The sequence below is a fragment of the Pieris napi genome, chromosome 22, assembly GCF_905475465.1.
Source record: "Pieris napi chromosome 22, ilPieNapi1.2, whole genome shotgun sequence".
Taxonomy (NCBI): domain Eukaryota; kingdom Metazoa; phylum Arthropoda; class Insecta; order Lepidoptera; family Pieridae; genus Pieris; species Pieris napi.
The window spans coordinates 6,057,531-6,079,763 of NC_062255.1; the positions used below are offsets into that span (position 1 = coordinate 6,057,531).

Consider the following 22,233-nt stretch of genomic DNA (forward strand, 5'->3'; position numbering starts at 1 on the left):
TTCTAATACTGATAAGTTTTCTTTATAGTATAATGAAAACTTTGACTGTTTTCCAGACTGAAAATTAATTGATAACTAGCTGTTGTGGTGGCAGAATGGCCAGCGCTGTGGAACAGTCTGCTGTTACATAATGCTGAGCCAGGGCAATAACAACCACAACACACACTTATTACACACTTAAAACATACCTTGTTCTTTTGAAGAAAAAATAATGTTATTTTTCACTATTTTTATGTGATGGTTATTATATGATGTATGTATGTGATTCGTTAGCAATACATGTTATGTCTATGATAAATAGCTGTATATAATAATTCGTTAATAAAATAAATAAATTAGTGGCGCTATAACCTTCAAGTCTTGGACTCAGATTTCTGAATCTGTTTCATGATCATTTTTTTAATCTAATAGGCAAGTAGGTGATCAGCCTCCTGTGCCTGACACACGCCGTCGACTTTTTGGTCTAAGGCAAGCCGGTTTCCTCACGATGTTTTCATTCACCGTTCGAGCAAATGTTAAATGCGCACATAGAAAGAAAGTCCATTGCTGCACAGCCGGGGATCGAACCTACGACCTCGGGTATGAGAGTCGCACGCTGAAGCCACTAGGCCAACACTGCTCTTATAATACTTCTACTATAATAATTCGTTAGTCACTAATAAAAGTATTTAATATATTTCTATGAAAACTGTTTATTCTCAGATAAATGCAGTTGTAACCATATTAGTGAGAAACAAGCTCTCCCGAGAAATCCCTTGACATCTGGCCTCAGCAAATTTGACCTGATTTGTTGCGAAACATGTATTTTCCGGAACAATACAGATAACTAACTCTGAAATACGTGCCAGTTCAGTTAAGAGAAAGTGTAAACCGCATAGCTTTCCTCTTAATAGCAAAATTATAACATGAAAGTACCTCACGTGGTAGTTAATTTCTCAAGGTGATCAGCTCATAAGATTTCAGCTAAGACAAGAAAGTTTTCGCGGTCGTAATGGAGTATCTCATTTGCGTAAATCGAACTTGATCAGAGCTTACTCTGTAAAAACGCTTAGAATTTCTAATAGTGATTTTAAGCGATTTCAATTATTATAAAGAGCTTTTGAAGCGATTAGTATTTAGTATTGTCTTATTGGAGTTAAGTTATACAAAAACGAAATTTTACGGAGGAAGCTTTATATATTTAAACATCAGTGAGATCGTGATCAGATCTTCTTGTCAGTATTTTGAGTTTCGCTGATGGATTCTGACTCCTTCCATGTGGAGCTATGGGTATCAATTAAATCAAGGTTGGTTTTAATAATCGAACAGTCATCCAATTAAAATATTCAAACGGCAGTCATAACAAAAACGATAATGATATTGTTAAATTAAAACTTCATGTTTGTAGGTGCAGTGAACGACCTCGGGATGAAGTTGCTCTACTTATGTCTATGGTATAAGGTTCATAATCACATTACTTTTAAAAGCGCTTGGTAAATATGCCTGTGGGCGAGGACACTAGGTGATTCACGAGCCCACTCGGACCTCAGAATAAAGATTTATATAGATTGTTATCAAGATATGTTATATCAAAATTGCTTTCAAGGAGATGTCTGTATTGCAATTGGTAGAGGAATTAAAAAACGATTGACGTTGTCACAATTGCTGTGTGATAATGAAGTAACCTCTAATAGCGTAAGGGATGACATAAGCATTACATATTGATTTATTTAGGGTTATTTATCCAATTACAAAATACATAAAAGCTTAAAATTTTAATAGTAACATAAAACAGTAGTTATTATGTTAAATTCCTAAGATATCTTCCTTTTTCTCTCCCTCTAAGTCTCGGAAATCGAAAGTTTTAGATTTGTATAAATATAAACAAGAGTTAAAAAAGTCTTGACACTTCTGACATGTGTACTTTGTAAGCACGCACTTATTTTATATTTTTTAGTGTACATACGTACGACTAAATCATAAGGTAGGTATTTAAATCGATTTATTGTTCATAAATTTGATGAAGTCATTCTGACAAAAAAATAATGATTGATAAATTCAGTTAAAACCTGAAGGGATTTATGGCTGAGTTTAAATAGTTTGTATTACGACTGACTGACGAATTTAAAGTCGGGTTTTGCCTTGTTATATACTATGGTAAAAGTGACATTGGTTTTTAATTTTTTGGAAAGGCCCGGAAGGTCAAGATGCTGATAATGACTCATTTCTCACTGTTGGTACCAGTTCACTTTCATTACCTAATAAATAAAACTAACTCAAATTGCTTACATTATTCAGTAAATATTTATTGATTGCCAACTATACACCTATCCTTACAGTTCTACCAACGCGACGGTAGTGTATCTTAACAATACTTTTTAAAAAATAGAAAAAGTAATACGTATGTGTTAATGTTTATAACCTAACTAGCAGACCGGCCAAACGTTGCTGTGGCTAAGGTTTTTGTTATATTAAATAGTAGCAAACTATTCAAGGGAAACGGTAGATCACTAGTCATGGGGACCACCATGCTTTTTGGTGGTAATGCCATTAAATTGTAGCTTATGTGAAACGTTGGTACTTTCAACACAGCGCCATCTGTTAGAATTGTGACTATCAAATAATAAACAAATATATTGCAATAAAATAATATGATAAAGTTGCACTGCACACGGTGTGCAAATTTGATTGATATCGGTTCGGTAGTTTAGGAGTCCATCGCGGACAAACAACGTGACACGTAATTTATATATATTAAGATTATATGTAATTTATATACCGTAACAATACGAAAGATACAGTATTAAGCACGCGCCACTTCTTTAAGGGGCTTGGAGCCATATATTCTGCCCCTAGATACCGGAAATAAGATTCGTTTCCGCCGAAATATATTTCATATAGTTGATCTACTGACTTTAATTGTTAGTTTTTGCACTTAAGGAAATGTATTAAGACATGTTCTATTTCCGGTGGGAATTAAATCCACAAAACGCGGTTCATTTAATCATCAGTGTGATTAATTAAGTTTATTTTAGGTAATAAATCTTGGCTAGTTGTAAGATAACTCACAGTTCACATGGACTGCTCTCATACATTCATAAGAAGAAAGTGTTATTATTTATTATGGGAATATGTATGTAGCTTATTCGGTCTGTGGGTTACTGAAAATTAAGAAGGTTTTTAGAACGTTATATTACTATTTTTAGACTTGACTTGACACTAATAAAGAGGAGAGATTTGTTTGATTTGAAACATTCTTCCATTAATCCTACATTATCTATAATATATATAAAAATGAAACCCGTTTTCCGTTGTCACGACATAACATGAAAACGGCTTGACCGTCTGATGTCTGATTTTTTTAAATATTTATTCTTTACGAGGTACGAGGAAAAATTAAAGAAAATTGAGTAAAAAAGTCTAAAAACAACACTTTTCTATATTCCCATACAAAATATTCGTAATAATACTTAAAAGTCAATTTGAACTTTAATACCATACCATAAAGTTCAAGTGTTAGTGGAGGGGTAGGTAGGTAGGTCCGGGAAGGTAAATTTTTATTTTTTGACATAACGTATTTGTTGTCTTATCAACTTTCTTTTTTTTATCTTACTAGCTAGACCGGTGTCCCGAATAGCAGAATAAGTATTTAAAAAAAATTAAGAATCGACTGTTAGGCGGTACGATGTTCGCCAGGCCAGCTAGTACCTGATAAAGATAGTGAATAGTTTCAAAATATGTAGTTATGAATCCGTACGATAATTTCGATAATTTAACCCAAACTGTAAAAAAATACAGATAAAAATCCTCATATCAAATCCGCTGCGGAAACTATGGACAATAGAGCAAAGTAAGTACTATAGTTTTATTAAAGGCATCAATATATATAAAAAGTCCGCGATACCATATATCTGCGAAACGGGACAGCACGCTTATCAATTCTAATCTGTGTAAAACTATTCTATTAAAATTATATTGATAGTAATCTGAGTAATGAATCTATATATATATACTTCTTAATTTAAAATTACGTAAACAAGAAAAGATGACAAAACATTAAACTAATGTTAAACTGTATTTAAAAAGCTAACATCAGTCAAGATTTAAATCATTAAGTTTTAAATTGTGAAATCATTGAACTCTAAATGTGAATGAACGAAAGATTCATTAAAAGTGAATGAACGAAAGATTCAAACAATGATTCGCAGCTGAATCAACGATATGCGTGCACACCGCACATGCATATTCAAAGATTCAGTTTCCATTTCGTGCGTAATCGGAAATGGGCCGAATAAGTTCTAACAAGCAAATTTACGCTCTATTCCCATGCAATTAAGTAGAGAAACGCCTAACATACGTCAATAATGTTTTATTCATTTCTAATTTACTGCAGCAAAGAGGAAGAGGTAGCCCGCAAAAAGAGGTAAAAAGGAACAAACCTAATTAAACAGAACACGCGTTAGAGTGTGACGCCGACATACCTCGGAAGACAGAAAGAAAGAGATGGATGGATGTCAATTTTTAAGTATTGACAGGTGGGCTAGCGTGCCTAATTGTACCGTTCACGCCTGGGAATGAAAGGGAAAGGAAATACATAACTGTTTTGTTTCTTAACTATTATGGGAAAATTTCAAAACAATAATAGCGAGTTAATGATAAAGAAATGATATACAATTGAATGGATATAATGGATTGCCTAGACCTCAAATTTGTTTGAATTTATATTTAATGGTTGCCGTAATCATTGTTGATTATCTATTTATATCGGAGCATTGCCGCTACTGCCATATAATAGACATATTATATAGAGATCAAAATAAATTATTGATTTACAAAAGCTTGCGAACTCGGCTATACATTGGTATAGCCGAGTAAAATCAAATACAAGATTTACTGTGAAATGCAAGCAGTTTTAGGCAAACATAGTGGCAATAAAAATAAACCAAATTTTACTAAGTTTTTTAATAACATAGTTTTTCATAAAGGAAAATGGATTTCAAAGTGTGAGGGTTTCGATGAGTTTTGGCCAAAACGCGTTTTTTTCTTAAAAGGATGAGAAATGAGAAAATATTATTCGTAAATAAAGTTGTAATTTAATTTTACTAAAGCTACATTAAGAAACTGCGTTATTAATTATAATTCTCCTTGTTCTGTCTTTGATATTCAAGTAGCGTTCTTACGTGTTCCAATTTGATTTATATAGGGTTGCCAACTTTATAAGTACCTACGCAGTTTCGCAGTGTCAAGGAGAAGACTCAAGCGAATTATAACCCCCGTGAGTCAAATTCTAATATTTTTCTGACTGTACTTATATTAAGTGCTAGAGCGGTGTTGGCTTTGTGGCTTCAGCGTGCGACCCTCATTCCTCATGACATCGTGAGGAAACCGGCATAGAAAGCTAATATTAGAAAAAAAAACAAATGATCACGAAACAGATACATATACTAAGACCCAGACCTAAAACGCTTATATTAAGTTCTAGGTCTACTCTGAATCTTAATTTTAAAATAAAGGATTTTTTCTTCTTATTTGTCACAGATATAAAAACATAACATTAACGTACTTGACATGTGTTAATTCATGTTGGACCAAGTAAAATCTATTTATAAACGGATTGAGATGTAGAAGATATTTCTTAATCAAACCTTATTGATGCTTCGGTGTGATTGAATAGCTATATATACTTTTGTCAACCCTAATCTCAACTGTCTTGATTCATGATAACATAGATACGCGAACGTGACATCTTCAATCTGAAGTTATTAACAATTATAGCTATCGAACTAGGGTTTCCAAATATAAACTATGATAAACTACAATTACCACAGATGATACAGTAATCAAATTTTAATTAAATGTCAACTGTCAAAGCGAATGATAGCTCTAATTGAAAGTTTCACGCATCATTTTATATTCAATAAATGTAAATTATGTTTTAATTAGAGGTTTGAAGCTAATTAATATCGCGTTGAGTGGTTTTATTAAAATTCAATATTTTCAGTTATGAAGCATATATTTCTGGAAGACATGTTTCTGCGTCATTAAGGGATATATATGTTAACGTAAAATTGTAAACACCGTTAGATTGTAATCTATCGGTTATCGGTTATCGGTATTCGGTAGATTGTACTACACTAACTTAGTTATCATTCAAACTTCTTTGGTCAATTACAGATTAATTTTACTTCCCAACAATTTCATATAACTACCGAATAATAATACGTTAATTTGTAAGCAGTTCGTTGAGGTTCACAATCTTTCGACAGTTTACAATCTCGCGAGATAGATTACAATCTACTAACGGTTTTTACAATTTTACGGTGACATATAGATACTGATAGATTTTTTGTTTTTTTACTTCAATGAAATTAAAAGCAGCCGTAAAGTAGTGAATACTTAGAAGATTTGACAGGACCGAACCCACTAATCTGACCTACGACACATCTGTCATTGATTGATTCGAATGTGCAGGGGGCATTATGTTCTGTGACCGATGAGTTGATGACGTTTATGACAGATGGTACACATCATTAGCCCTGTCAGACTAAGCTGTTTATTTTTCCAAAAGGATACCAATAATACCCGGTATTTTTGTTCTTATTGTTTTTATTGCTCTTTGGAACTGGTAATAAAACGTCTTCATTTATTTAAATTAACTCCTAACAAGTGAGCAAAAGCATAATTACATAGAAAACTTTTTTTGTGAAAATGAGGGTAGTTACACAATAAAAAGAATAATAGTTAAGTCAAATAACTCCTACTCATAGCTATTGTGGAAATATACTAATACATAATGCCTTTAAGTAAACACTTACTTAAGAATAATCGATAAAGTTATTATGAATTAATTCGTTTAGGAGGCACTTTAATTTCGCTTGCTAAATTAGCATAACTAGGTCGCTGTTCAGCTACCTACAAAGGTTTTTAGGTATGTAAGTTACCTGGAGTGCAAATTACAGCTTTCGCTTAAAACCCAACCATTTAATTTAGCATGCAAGAGCTGTATGGAGACAGGAAATAAATGAGATATTATGCTGGCTACTTTTGCTCAAAAGTACATTTATGGTTATTTTTTATAGAATTTTATATATTATCCAGTCTACGGGATGCTCAAAAAGGGAAGTCATCGCTGCGCATGGACACCCGTTGGAGTGGGAGCGTTCCCGACCTTTGAGATAGGAGTAAACTCTTTCTTTAAACAATTGACGGTCGTATCTCCCAGGAAAGAACCCCACCGGGAGTCGATTCCACAGTTCCCTAGTCGATAGCTAAAATTTTGTGGATTGAATCTATCACTAAATTCGAAATATAAACTTACTTATATATCGAAACATGATACGTATCCGAAAGTGTATCTTTATTTAACACATTAGGGGTAACAATAAATAATTTATTTCCATATAATCAAAATAAAGGAAACCAAGGTAAATCACTGCCAGTTATGTGGTTATGCATAATGATGATTACTGAATTTAATGAAACGTAACGAACAGTGTAACGCCTGCAATTTAAAGTCGGAACTAATTGTAATATTAAATAAAGTATTCCATATTGATTGCACCTATCTATCATATAAACATTCCCATTGAAATAAAAAAACTAACCTGTTAAAAACGCTCACAATCACCATAGTCAAAAATCCATGAATAATAACAGAATCCGGTTAAACACTTTTCACATTTTAAGTAAATAATACAATTATTCGGACACGCGCGCGTTTGTTACGTACGCAAGCGACATGCACACTCTTTGACGGCGGAAATCGAACTGAGCCGGCGCTGTGCGCTTCAATCGCCCATTGGCTGTTGTTCGTCGTTGCAGCCTGCGCCGACGCACAGAATTGAGATGCAACGCGGCTGCGAATGTGCAAACGCATAATACTTGAGTTCAAGTGTTTGAAATTGATAACGGTTTAGATAGTATTTATTTTTATTGTTGCGCAAATATCGTAAACAAAATGTAAGCTTTTAACTACGTATGTGTTAAATAAAACCTTTTTAATGGGTTTAAACGCGAATTGATATCATAAATTTAACAATCGTAGCGACAGCTCTCACTTTACAATTGAGGAACTCGAAAAGTCCAGTTGTTTGAAATTAAGATTTATATTGATGAAAAGTAGGTGCTCGCATCAAACAAATGTTATTTCTTTTGAACCGTTTTAATAAATAGTATGTGGTGGCTTGTAGGCAAGTATAATACAAACATTTAACATGATGTATATAGAAGTTAATGCAATTATAAGAAAATATGTTTCAGTACTGTTTAATCAACTGAAGACATTAATGTTTAAAGAACTTTATTTCTCATTACAAAAATTATTTTTTATTTACATGAGAAATTTAATTTTAAGTATATACCAACGAGATACACGTCGTCATCAGCTAACCCAATTTTAGTCTAATGGGCCCATTCTGATGTGTGTCTTTAATGCCCTTTTGAACTGATCAAACACGCTAATTTTACGAACCTTAGACGGCAACCGATTAAACAATTGCACACCCTCATACCTAATAGATCTCTTTAAATAATTTAACATGATGTATATAGAAGTTAATCCAATTATAATAAAATATGTTTCAGTACTGTTTAAACAACTGAAGAAATTACATAAGAGTACATTACGCCTACGTCTATTTTATTTTCTGTTTTGCATAATTAGTATTTACTTTTATCATAGCGATACTAAAACCCACATATATACCACTATGCACTGATAATGTATTCCAAGTTCAACGGGGCATTTGTCGTGTTACTCAGCTGTATCTTACTTATGCTACACGCCTCCTCACTCTGTTTTGTGACGCATATTAATGTTCCCCCATACCTGTAAGTAAGTAAATTGTAATAAATTATTTAATGCATAGAAACAAAGGGCTTTTGGAGAGATGAAATTGGGTTTTCTTACATGTTGTGTACGGAAGACTGTAAAGTCTTAGCGTGAAATTAAGAGCCGAAACTCAGTATGACGTCGAAATGTGAAAATCTAATACATTTCTGTCACAAGAGTCAAAGTTCGTGTAATATGTGTCGTTAGGATAAGATTCAAGACTAAGCGCAATCTATGAATTGCTTTTCAGCGTCAAAACCTTAAAGCGTCAGCGGGGTAGTGGAACATGCTTTTTGACGAATTCATATGACAGAGCAGTGTTGGCCTAGTGGCTTCAGCGTGCGACTCACATACCTGAGGTCGTAGGTTCGTTCCCCGGCTGTGCACCATTGGACTTTCTTTCTATGTGCGCATTAACATTCGCTCGAACGGTGAAGGAAAACATCGTGAGGTAACCGACATGTCGACCCAAAAAAAGTCGACGGCGTGTGTCGGGCACCGGAGGCTGATCACCTACTTGCCTAATAGATCAGAAAAAAATGTTCATGAAACAGATTCAAAAATCTGAGGCCAAGACCTAAAGAGGTTGTAGCGCCACTGATTTATTTCATTTATTCATATGACAGACTCTCTTCTCTGCTTCCATTTAGGTACACGCTTACAAAGCCACTAGGCGCTTTAGTTTTTCTTTCGATTTTACAAACTGATATTCCTATGGGTTTGGTTTAGTTTTCCAGTGCAGAGGTGAGTAGTGCTAGCTACCAGGTTGTAGGTAGGTAGGTTCCAACACCGACTGTGCACCAATGGGCCATCTAAAGGCCGATTTACATTATCTTAGTGTTTAGGAGAGTGCTTTAGTACAACTTGAAAGGCAAGTTCTTTAGCGTAGCGTTTACTAAAGCAAGTAGCGTTTACATGTTTCAACTAAAGCACTATCCTAAAGCACTCTCCTAAACACTAAGATAATGTAAATCGGCCTTTAGTACGCATTCGCTCGTTCGCTTTCGCTTCGTACGGTACGCTCAGAATGCTTTAGACCCAAAAAGTTTGTGTCTTAAGCACATTATTGTAACACTGGCTAGTGGCTGGTACGGTGATGAAACCATCACGCCTTAGATCAAAGAAACGGCGTGTCTCAGGCAAAAAGCTAATCACCTACTCACCTATTAAAACAATTATCTACTAGTAGACTCGGACAAGCGTTGCTGTGGCTAAGATTTTTGTTATATTAAATAGTAGTAAACTATTCAAGAGAAACTGCAGGAGAACATCAATCCACCATGTTTTTTGGTGGTTATGCCATAAAATTGTAGCTTATGTGAAACGTGGGTACTTTCAACACAGTGCCATCTGTTAGAATTGTGACTATTAAATTATAAACAAATATTTTGCAAAAAAATAATATTGCGGGTGTAAATTGAGATGTAAGCTAAAAATTACACACGGTGTGCAAATTTGATTGATATCGGTTCGGTAGTTTAGGAGTCCATAGCGGACAAACAACGTGACACGTAATTTATATATATTAAGATAACGAAACAGATATAAAATCTAAAGGCACAGATCAAGGGTTTTCCTAAGGTATTGCAGTTAATAGCTGCAAAATAAAAAGTCCGTAGGCATAGCGAACAAGTCCCGAGTCGATTGAAGATTGAAAACACTTCAAAGTGGTTCAAAAATATCGAGTTAACAGTGTTAGCAATTTAGTAACGGTATAACGATTACACAACACAAAGGGGTTACCGACTTTCTCGCATCACTTAACTAAAAAGCGTAATATTCCTGCGGGCATGCTTATCGTGATCGCAGATTCCTAATTAACTGAGATTATCGAGGGGACGACCCGCGGCGAGGAAATCGGGGTCACTGTGCTAGTATGCGACCACCTGTGCCATGCATTTTGTTTTAAGAACAATTCTTTTAATGGGAGTTTATGGTACTGTTTTGTTTAAATACATTGTTTTGTTTGAATGAAGAACAATCGTTTTCTAGCAGTGCTTACTTGTAAGTCGTTGAATACAAAGTAACGATTGCGACCAGTATTTTTTTTTCAATTAATTATAATTAATTGAGAAAAAAATACTGGTCTTAAGATTTTTTAATATTTACTTAAGTTTTTTAAGGCAGTTTTTGCCGCGAACCACCACTATGTGGAAGCTGTCCACCGAAGTATTTCAGGATCTTAAAACTCAGGGTGAGAAAAGACCGTAATAATTCTTAAAAGGCCGGCAACGCACTTGCGAGCCCTCTAGCAATGTAAATGTGAACCCATAGGGCTGTGGTATCACTTGACATCAGATGAGTCACCTACCCGTTTGCCCCGTTACATAAAAAATAATAATGAAAAGGACTTTTGGTTTAACAAGAAACATTCATAATTATTTCACAAATATCCGGCACGCTTTATATACCTAAATTTTATAATATAAGTATAGATAGTACAAAGCTTAAGAACTTGGTTAAAAGCGCCGATCGCAGGAAGTATTGGTACGTGAGAATGAAAGTTTTGGTTGGATAATCATGTTATTGAGGTAGGTTTGGGCAAGAGGAAAAGTCTTTGCTGTTACCCGTGCTAAATAGTACGAGATTTAGACGGAACAGAAACGTTTTATTTCGGGTATAGAAAACTGCTTCTCGGAACAGCAAGCCCACACTTGCAACAATGCACAGCCCCAATGCAGAAGTCCGTAAAGGACTTCCCCTCAAAAAAGGCTATATAACATGACAATCTAATACGATTTATAGTTATATATTTTGTATACACTTATGGATTACGATTTTGCAGCCAATAACAGTTCGAGTTATCTTAACAAAATCGCCCAACCACGTCACGGCCACGGTTTGGATTGAAATTCACACAAATTGGCCACTTACCCTTTCCGATCCAAATGGTAGCTGGATCGTGTTTGCGAATAATTTTCCTTATAAACGTATAAAGTGGGTATCTAAGTAATATTTTGCATGGCTATTTAGAAAATCTATATAGAACTAGCTGGCCTGGCGAACATCGTACCGCCTAACAGTCGATTCTTTATTTGTTTAAAATACTTATTCTGCTATTCGGGACACCGGTCTAGCTAGTAAGATAAAAAAAAGAAAATTGATAAGACAACAAATACATTATGTCAAAAAATAAAAATTTACCTTCCCGGAACCCCTCCACTAACACTTGAACTTTATGCTATGGTATTAAAGTTCAAATTGACTTTTAAGTATTATTACGAATATTTTGTATGGGAATATAGAAAAGTGTTGTTTTTAGACTTTTTCACTCAATTTTTTTTAATTTTTCTCCGTAAGAACCTTCCTCGTACTTCAAGGTATATTATAAAAATAGAATTGGCCAAATTGGTCAAGGCGTTTTCATGTTATGTCGTGACAACGGAAAACGGGTTTCATTTATATATATATAGATTACAAAGATATTAAATAAGTTTAAATTAATAATTTAATGAGTTTTTAGTTTCCTCTCGAACTCATCCATGCCGTATGTTCTAAGGTCCTCGTTTCGATTCTCAGAGATTTCACTCGCCTAAGAAAAATTATCAGTGAAAAACGCACTGGAATCTGCTCCACCATGTTAATTACGTCGGTCTTACGGTGTCTTTCATAAACATAATAGTTAGATACTTAACACATAATACACCATAGATCAGAGCTAAAAAAAAACTACTTCGGGTGTATTGTTATTAAAAATAATCTCGATGCTTTCTTAAATCTTAAACTAATCAGGCAAATTCGTAGTTGTGTTACATCGTTCTTAACATATATAATCTAACAAAATCAATCATTTGTATCCAACTACGGTCGGTATACATATTTAGCCAGATTGATAGCATCATTCTCAGAAAACTTGGCCCTAATAGCTGCTTAACTCATAATTTTAAGGTCACATAATACAAGCAAATTTGAATGACCATATAAACCTATCGCAAAATCTAACGTACGAAATTATATTTACACAAAGGCGTTGACCTGATTTTGAGACCTTACGCAAGGGTCATAATCCACTTTGACCCATAATTAACTCAACATGTGACTTCAATCATTCTAAAATTAAAATTACACGTGAAGTATATTATTATCGAAGAATCATATTTATAGAAAGTTCATTCTTGTTTTAAGGTCATGAACTCCTTGAGCCATTATCGCTTAGTAATTTTTAATTATGTACATCCTTATTTCCGCGTAAATCATTATTTATTTATTAAAGTTTACCACATCATGTATAATGCTATAACTGCAGTATATGTTACAAGTATTTTTTTATAAAATACATGACAATTATCGTCACAAAAATAAAATCAATCTTTGAAAATAATTGCGATATTTTACTTAGTTTGTGAAACAATTGTTGATCTTAAGATCATATAATAACAGTGATATTTTAAAAGTAAGACGTTAGACATTGCTTATCTGATATATTTAATTTATTTATTATGTTATGATGAAAACGATGTTATGTGAAACAAATATAACAAGTTTTCGTAGTATATTAAAGCAAATACTGTACTTATACGGCAGAAATGTATTTTCTTTTATATTAGTGAATATTTTATATAGGGAAAAGAAGTATTGTTTGTTTCATTAATAAAGCTTCCTTGTTATTATATTAAACTAATGATCTTATATCTTTTTGCTTATAAATCCCTATCGAATTACCTTCGTGGGCGGTCTTAGATTCATTATTTTGTTTCATGTTTTTTCTCATTTCTTACGTTGATTGCTTACCTGTAAAAAGAAAAAAGTAATTATTATAAAACAACTAGCTCACCGGGTAAACGCTGTTTTGCCATGTATATTACTTCTAGGAAAAAAATTTTTAGTTCAATAAAAATAACTATTTACTATAATAAAAAATAGGGGTTAAATGTAGGGGGGTGAAAATTATGGTTTGTATGTATTTTTGTATGGTGTATCATACAAAAATAAAAACAAAAAAAATTGTCTAAAAAATTAAAAAATGTCTTATCACTTAAGGGTTTGAAATATAGGTAGTAGCGGATTCTCAGACTTACTGAATATGCATAAAAAATTTCATAAGAATCGGTCGAGCGGTTTTGGAGGAGAATTGGAACGAACATTGTGACACGAGAATTTTATATAATACATACTATGTATGTGTGTCTATTGTTTGCTAATAGTATATCGTGGTAGTATAAATCGCTTCGAACGGCTGAATGAAACTTAAACGACCTATCTTTAATAGTGTTTTTTTTTATATAATGAAAGGCAAACGAGCTTGCGGGACGACCAAAAAGGGCAGTCTACGCAGCCCATAGACACCCATTTTTAGTGGGTGCGTTGCCGGCCTTTGAGGGAGGAGTAGACTCGCTTTTTGAACATTTGGAGGTCGTATCTCTGAGGGAAGACTTGAGATTTAAATAATTGTCTCAAAAATTACAGCTTTTTATATCAAATCAAGGTGATTCTAGAGAATTTACTGTACGGTACTAAGAGCCGTTCATAAAGACTTAGGACAGTAAAGATAAATTTAAGCTTATCGCATAAGAGAACAGTGGGATTCCCAAAAATTCTGTTCGTAACATAAACAGAATCCATACATTTGCATTATCTACCGGTTTTTGCACACCTTGCAATCGTAAACCTGCTTAATCCCGATGAGAAAATTTATACACATCCATCATATTTTAGAATTAGATTTGAGCAAGTTTTGATTTCCAGTTTTTGGATTTCAGGTTTTTTGTTATCATTAAATATGATACAAATTGAATTCATTTCTGTAGACTAAATATTTTTTTTTGTTTTTAAAGCAGTTTCTTTAGGGAATTACTGCAACTGGCGTTGTTCTTTAATCTAATCTAGGTCTCTAATGTTCTCAGAAGTCCAGAAAAGTCCTGGTGTACGAATTCTGTGTTTACCAATGATTGTTTCAGCGACTTAGGACGATAGCCACTCATACATCTGATGTTAAGCGATACCGCCGCCCATGGACACTCTCAATGCCAGAGGGCTCGCGAGTGCGTTGACGCCTTTTAAGAATTGGTACGCTCTTTTCTTGAAGGACCCTAAGTCGAATTGGTTCGGAAATACTTCAGTGGGCAGCTGATATATTTTACACATTAAGTATGATTATTATTTAGCAACAGTAACTAATAAATTATTTATTTTTGACAGTACCTACTAGGATTCGTTAAAACATTTACCTATTAGTTATATTACCAAAAATTTTTTTTTTTCATAAAACGCAAAATTTACCTGCATTCTGTGCTAAAATGCATCTCTAACCTACTTATAACACCTTATCAGATGATAATAACTTTATGGAAAAATACATTGTTGTGTTGATATCGCGTTACAGGCAAAATTCGTAGGAGTGAGTATAGTATTGAAAATTTATTTGCGTACTATTAACTATAATGTTCACGAAGGAATCTGAATCTCACACCACCTGCGCGAAATAGGACTTTTGGTCCAGGAATTAAACCGTAATGTAGTTATTAAAATATTAATAAATAAAAATGGGAAAGATTTGGGAACCCTTTTAAGTAAAAAAATACCTGTCCCAGCTCTTCCATAACAAACCATTTTCATATAAATATGTATATATTTAATTGCATCTTTTTTTTTAATATTTTTCGTTTTTACAACTATTTTCAACACGCCTGAGTGCATGAGTGAGTGGGTGCATGTTAGAAAATTAATAAGTGTGTGTGAGTGAGTGAGTGAGTGAAATGCGAAATGTGAAAAATATTTAGGTCTTAGAAGCGTCTCCAACACTGCGTAAAGTGTGTTCATAATCCTTTAATTTTATTTTTAGTTTGTAGACGGTGAGCGGGTAGATATTAAGCAGCCAATTTAATATATTATATATCTGAAAATGTTTAGAAAAAGTTTTTTTTACTATAATATTATTCTAACTTAGCTTCCACTTAAGCAATTCAATGTATCCTGAGGCCAGATAATTTGTCTGCAGCCAATACGCAATAATTATTGCACTTATGAGGAGCCCAAAGGGCAAAACATGAGGCACTTAGAGCGCGAAGCGAATGCCAAAAAATACAGTAATTTTCACCATAAATATTCATGATAGTATTTAACGTAACACAAGCTTCTTCTTTCCCTCTTTTGTTTCACTGTATATAAAAAAAGGTTGCGTGTACTTATGTACGCGCGTAAGAAGTTATTTTTTTTTAAATATAATTAATTAATAATTAATATTTAACGTAAACAATTTGATAATATTTAGTATATTATTCAATTATTTATTAATATTAATAACAATTATTATTATTACATATTTATTATTTTATTATATTATTAATTCAATTTAATAACTTGGTATGTTTCATAACATTTTAACTAAGTAACAATAGGTCTTTGTGAAAAAACTTTGCTAAATTTCTTTAAAAAAATAATTAAAACTCCTTTATTTGTTTAAAAGGTACAAATGTCATTAATCATTATGGTCATTCAAAATTTGCGATCTTCGAACTTCACGCATATTCTATTTCTTTTTACTTGTAGATTGTCTTATTCCCATCTCGCTCGCGCACGCTATAATCACACTGACAACTTTGTGTCACGGTGGCAGTTAAGGAACTTCAAAAAGAAGGTCCTTAACTGCCAGCCTCTGTAGTTCACACAAATGGCAATCGGGTTGATATCTGAAGACCGACTTATCTTCTTGCCTTAAGAAATGATCAATAAATTGGATGCAATATTTCACATTAACAAAAGGATTTGTTGTCAAAGTGACTTTATAGACCAGTGCCGATAATTTTAGAAACCTAAAAAAATAATAGTAGGATGAAACCTATTGGAAAAGGAGGAGAATATTATAAAAATTAAAGGAAAAATAATTTACAGGCGATCTGAGGTCGGGAAAGGGCAGCGGGAGGGAGTTTTAAGGGTAAAAAACGGTTTATCTCGATTTCCGGCAAAACTAAATGTCCTATCGAAGAAAGTTAAATGGCAAAGTTGTAGGTGATAAAAAGATCTAAAGCTTTTGTATTCACACATTTTTCACATAACCTCAAAATTTATGTGAAAAATTCAAAAAACCAAGTTTTTTTTTAATTTTATATCTTTTTTTATTAAATTTGACAATAGTCAATCAATTTTGAACGGCTAAAATATTTAGTATTATGAGCCCAATAAAAAGTTCACTCTTAGTAATCAAAATAGACAGGAATATCCTACATTAAAACATTTCCTTATTGGACATTTTTAATAAGCTCATATATTAATAAACCGTTACGAAACCTCATTACAGCTTACAGACAGAAGATTGATCGCAACACATCGCAATTCATTCTATCTCACTTCCTTGCTCGCGAACATCTTCATTTAACGAAACCAAAAAAGGCTTTTCTATATATTCAATGTTCTCTAAAGCTATCCAACTTTTTTGTAACATGAATATAGTATGACATGTATTTTACACCGTATATAGAATCGTTTACAAAAATGTCTTAAAATAAAAATCAAACCATTTATTTTCAAATATTTTTTTTATATAATAGGGGGGCAATTGACCCTACGGGACCCCCATAAAGGGCAGTCATCGCCCATGGACACCCATTTTTAGTGGGTGTCTGGCCGTTGAGGGAGAAGTACCGATACTCTGAATTTTTTGAGGTCGTATCTCTCAGAGAATCTCACCCACCGGGAGTCGATTCCACAGTTCGCTAGGTCGCAAAAGAAAGAGCCTTGTGAAACCGACTGTGCCATCAGCCATATACCATCAATGATTTTGATGAAATTTTGCATTGATACGGCTCGTACGGTGTTACGAGGCAGGAGGGATCTACCCAAACAATTCTTCAAAACACTCACTATATTTTATGTATAATAAATTCACTAATTACACGATAAAATTAATGATTGTATATTTCTAAATGTATATGTATAGGTACTTAAATGACTTTTGAACCGATTTTGAAATTTTTTTATATGTATATGTTTTTTTCCATATATGTCAATATATATATATATATATATATTAACTCACAAACTATCCTCCTCCACAAGAATTTCATATGATTTCGCTAAACGTTTTCTCAGGTCTGCATCAGAACTGAATAAATTTGTGACAGGTTTGTGGAGGCGATTGAATGTTTACATTTTTTATGTAGTAAAAAAAATATATATAGCTTAAATTTGTAATGTATTATAATTATTGATTGGCCTCTATGCTGTAAATATATAAAATTAATATTTGTCATTTGTCGTCCGCGCGAACGACATCGCCAAGCAGCATTCTAATCCAGAAAGTGAAACTCGACTAAAACATATTTTAATTATAAATAACACAATATACTTGTGCCTATGTCTTTCTAGGTGTGTAGGACTAGGTTTCAGCGTGATACTCTATCCTTGAGGTCGTATGTTGGACCCCCGGCTGTGCACCGTGAGGAAACCGGCATGCTTTAGACCCAAAATAGTTAGGTGTGTGTCAGACACAGTTTCTCTATAAAGAAAAATTTATGTTCACAAAACATATAAGTACATAACCCTGAAGCACAAGCCTAGAAGATTGTACCGCCATGTTTTAATGTTTCCCGAAAAACTATGAATTTAAATATCTCCCTTTGGTCAATTAAACTGACCTCTTAGATAAGAAAGGGGTCTAATAAAGATTCGTACAATGGGTATGCATGACCCAAATATAAAGATGTTCCCACAAAACAACAATAGACAACAAAGGGATGCTGTTATTCACACAGTTAACTCCTTACATTGTAGTTTTATGGAAACAACTACTGTACAGGGTGTATTAAGATGCAGACATCGTATGATACAGGGGGGTGATACTTATTAGGTGTATATTAAATTTGCTATAAACTTAAAACAATGTGGAGAATTTACTGTATTTATCAATGAAATTCATCAACATATATTATAAGTTACTAGCTGCCCCCGCGAACTTCGTTTCTCCTTAATGTGATTTTACTTAGCCTAGCCTTTTAGTACCTATCAACATGGAAGATTTTGCTATGCTACCCTGGAGAATATTCGGTTTTCTGCTATGAAAACTCTTTTGGTTTTTCTGTGAAATTTTATCTGTATAAGCTCCAGACTTCAAGTCATAAGATTTTAATTAACAAATAAAAAATAGAGGTTGATTTTTGAATACTGTATCATAAAAAAATTGAATAAAAAATAAATTTCGGGGTTCCAAACCCCTTATCACTTAGGGATTTGGAAGATAGATAGTAGCCGATTCTCAGACTTACTGAATATGCATACAAAATTTCATAAGAATCGGTCGAGCCGTTTCGGAGGAGTATGGGAACGAACATTGAGACACGAGAATTTGATATGTACCTATATATAAGTTAGAAAAGTTACTGCCTTGTTTCACAACAAAAAATAATTTTGTGTGTATCTTCAAATGTTGTTCCATGAACTTTATTTTAAACCTCCCTGTATAAGGGCCCGAGAGAAGCATTAAGCAAGGTGGCGTATTACAAGTAAATTCCCTTACAAGTGTTGAACAATATGCATAAAGGGACAAAGGTAACAAAACAAGAGCCATAAAGCAACCCTGGTGAGGTTATTGACCCCGGCGGATTTAATCTTTAGAAATCAGATAACATTTTTATATGAATACTAATGTGTTGGTGTATTTGACCGAATTACAGTGCGATAATTTACTTACAATAATATGCTGTATTATTAACAAATAAATATTGATACTAAATAACAAAGATGTGCCTTTTTTCCTTTTAATTTAACATTACGAATGTTTTAGTAAAACAGTTTAATAAAACTTTAAACTCACAGTTAAAGTTTTTGTTGGATTCTAACTGCATATACAGAATGTATTTCATTAATAATATTGACTAAGTAGATATGTCCTTTTCAATTGTAAGTACCACTTAAATAATCTTTTGAACCCCAACATTCCTTTCAAAGTGTGGGCGAGATAAAAGGGACAAATTCTTGCTCTGTTATTCAATACTAAATTGAGTTACATTAATCAGTCAAACAAGTGCTTAAAAGCTTTAATATAAATAATTTACTTAAAAGGAAAAAAATCTTGAGACATTTCTGCGTTGTTAAATTGGTCAGATTGCAACAATTTTTTATAAGTACTTGAACAGTGTCGATCTAAGATTAGGGTGAGATTCTATAACGAATCTAGCGTCGACAATGCCAAATGTCAAAATCTAATGCATTTTTGACGTACGAGAGTCAGCTTTCCCTGTTTACTAGACTTCTAGAAATTACGATACAAGTGTCAGACATTCTTTACAATTTTCTGTATCTCTGGATACAGACTACTATGGAAATTGTGGCCTAATTATTGATACACAAAAAATCGGTTATTCCTAGATAACCATGAGTACACTCTACTGATTATATTGTAATTTTTTATTTTATTTTTATGAATGGACAATTCATACCAATTGACCTAGTCCCATGCTAAGCTGGTGAAGCTTGTGTTATGGGTACTAGGCAACGGATATACATACATATTATAGATAGATAGACATATAAATACATATTTAAACACATTTAAACACCCAAGACCTAAGGACAACACCAAATGCTCATCACATCGATGTTTGTCTCAGCCGGGGATCGAACCCGGGACCCATGGATTCGCAGTCAGGGGTACTAACCACTAGACCAATGATCCGTCAAATAAAGCAATGGCGTTGATCCAAAAGAAGTATTTTCAACAGTGGTATCAAATACGACAAGAATTAGAAGATTGCTTGGCTTGAAATCCGAATTGAAATAAAAATGTTTAGAGAACTTTATTTCTCTTTCCAAAACTGTTATTTTTTTACATGAGAAACTTAATATATACGAACGAGATACGCGTCGCTATCAGGCAGCCGTCCTAATTTTAGTATACTAGACTCATTCTGATAAGTACCTTTAATGCCCTTTTAAATTGGTTAAACACGCCAATGTTACGAATTTTAGACGGTAATTTATTAAATAATTGTACACTCTCATACTTAGGTAGACTTCTTCAAATAATTTGTACGCGACTTCAGCAAGATAGCACTCGCTCGACAAGTAATGTAGTGGTGTGTTTGATTTGTTTAATACTTACTTGAAATACTCGTACTTACCTGAGTCTACCGCTCCTGCTTTCTCGTGTGATATCTTAATTTAGTCTATGTCAATTGCAACATATATTCTATAGTCTGTGCAGAAATATTTGATAATACACAGTTCGACAGTATATTGATACCTAATGTGAAAAAATTGCAAGTATTTTTTGTATAAATGACGCGTACCAAATAATAATTATATATACTACCACGCCGATTCTTTCTGCACAGTCTACTATACAAAGTCAAAACTTCGCTGTTAGTAATTTGGTTGTAAAACAAAATCAAGATTAGCGAAACTTGTTTCTAACATCTGTTTAGCGTTAATTTGACTGCAACTCGACTCCGCGATAAAGTATTACATTACTGACCACCACATTGAAATTTAGGGTTGTCAATTCAAGTTTTATCAGAATTAGGGTGAGGATTACGCGGGTTTAATAGCGGATTTTATAGACGTGAACAGAATATGTTATGATTTAAATAAATGAAGTAATTTCAACTCATGCGCAAAATTTTTGCAGAACTGTATACGTTGTAGATTTACAATGTCTAAAATGACTATTTATTTATTTATTTTTATGTAACAGGAGGCAAACGGGCAGCAGGTGAACCGATGTTAATTGATACCGCCGTCCATGGACACTCATTGTCAGGAGGCTCGTAAATGCGTTGCCGGCCTTTTAAGAAATGGTACGCTCTTTTCTTGAAGGACCCTAAGTCGAATTGGTTCGACTACTTTTATTTAAGGAAAATTAAACTCTAACTACTAATACTCTTATCAATGTTTACCTACATAATGAGCAATTTATCTTTTTATCAAAGACACAATTAGAAAGAACAAGATGAACTAGTCTGGAAGTAAACAATGAGAGTCTTACGTCTTTAAGTTTTGAATGAGGCGGTTAAAGTTCTGAATACTTATGTAAGAAGTTCGCACCTCTAGCGCATTCATACTAAGGGTATAAGAAATGAGATTTAGGCTTTAGCGCTAATGGCCCTCTATGTCAAAAAGGTATTGGACTTTGAGTTGCTGAAGTCATTGTTATAATCATAGCTAATATTTTGACGTCTCATTGGTCTAGACTCTAGTGGTTAGTACCCCTGACTGCGAATTCATGGGTCCCGGGTTCGATCCCTTGCTGAGACGAACATCGATGTGATGAGCATTTGTTGTTGTGCTTAGGTCTTGGGTGTTTAAATATGTATTTATATGTGTCTATCTATCTATAATATGTATGTATATCCGTTGCCTAGTACCCATAACACAAGCTTCACCAGCTTAGCATGGGACTAGGTCAATTGGTGTGAATTGTCTTAAAAAAAAAAAATAGCTCCAAGTCTAGTTACGAAAAAATGTAATGGATTTTTACAAAAATACGCCAATCC

The 22,233-nt window shown here is 33.5% G+C and overlaps 1 protein-coding gene across 4 annotated transcripts in view; it reads right to left on the reverse strand.

Moving 5' to 3' along the window:
* LOC125060761 (rap1 GTPase-activating protein 1) overlaps nt 1-22,233 on the reverse strand; it is a 248,782-nt gene that overhangs the window by 143,499 nt on the left and 83,050 nt on the right. Inside the window, exon 1 of one of the 4 annotated variants that reach the window (XM_047665811.1) lies at nt 7,584-7,751. The exons of 1 other annotated variant lie outside the window; for it this stretch is intronic. In XM_047665811.1, coding sequence (XP_047521767.1) covers nt 7,584-7,609 — 26 coding nt within the window. In that variant the 5' untranslated portion in view covers nt 7,610-7,751. Of the gene's footprint in view, nt 1-7,583; nt 7,752-22,233 lie in introns of those variants that run through there. 2 more of the 4 variants (XM_047665806.1, XM_047665810.1) reach the window with 2 other exon arrangements.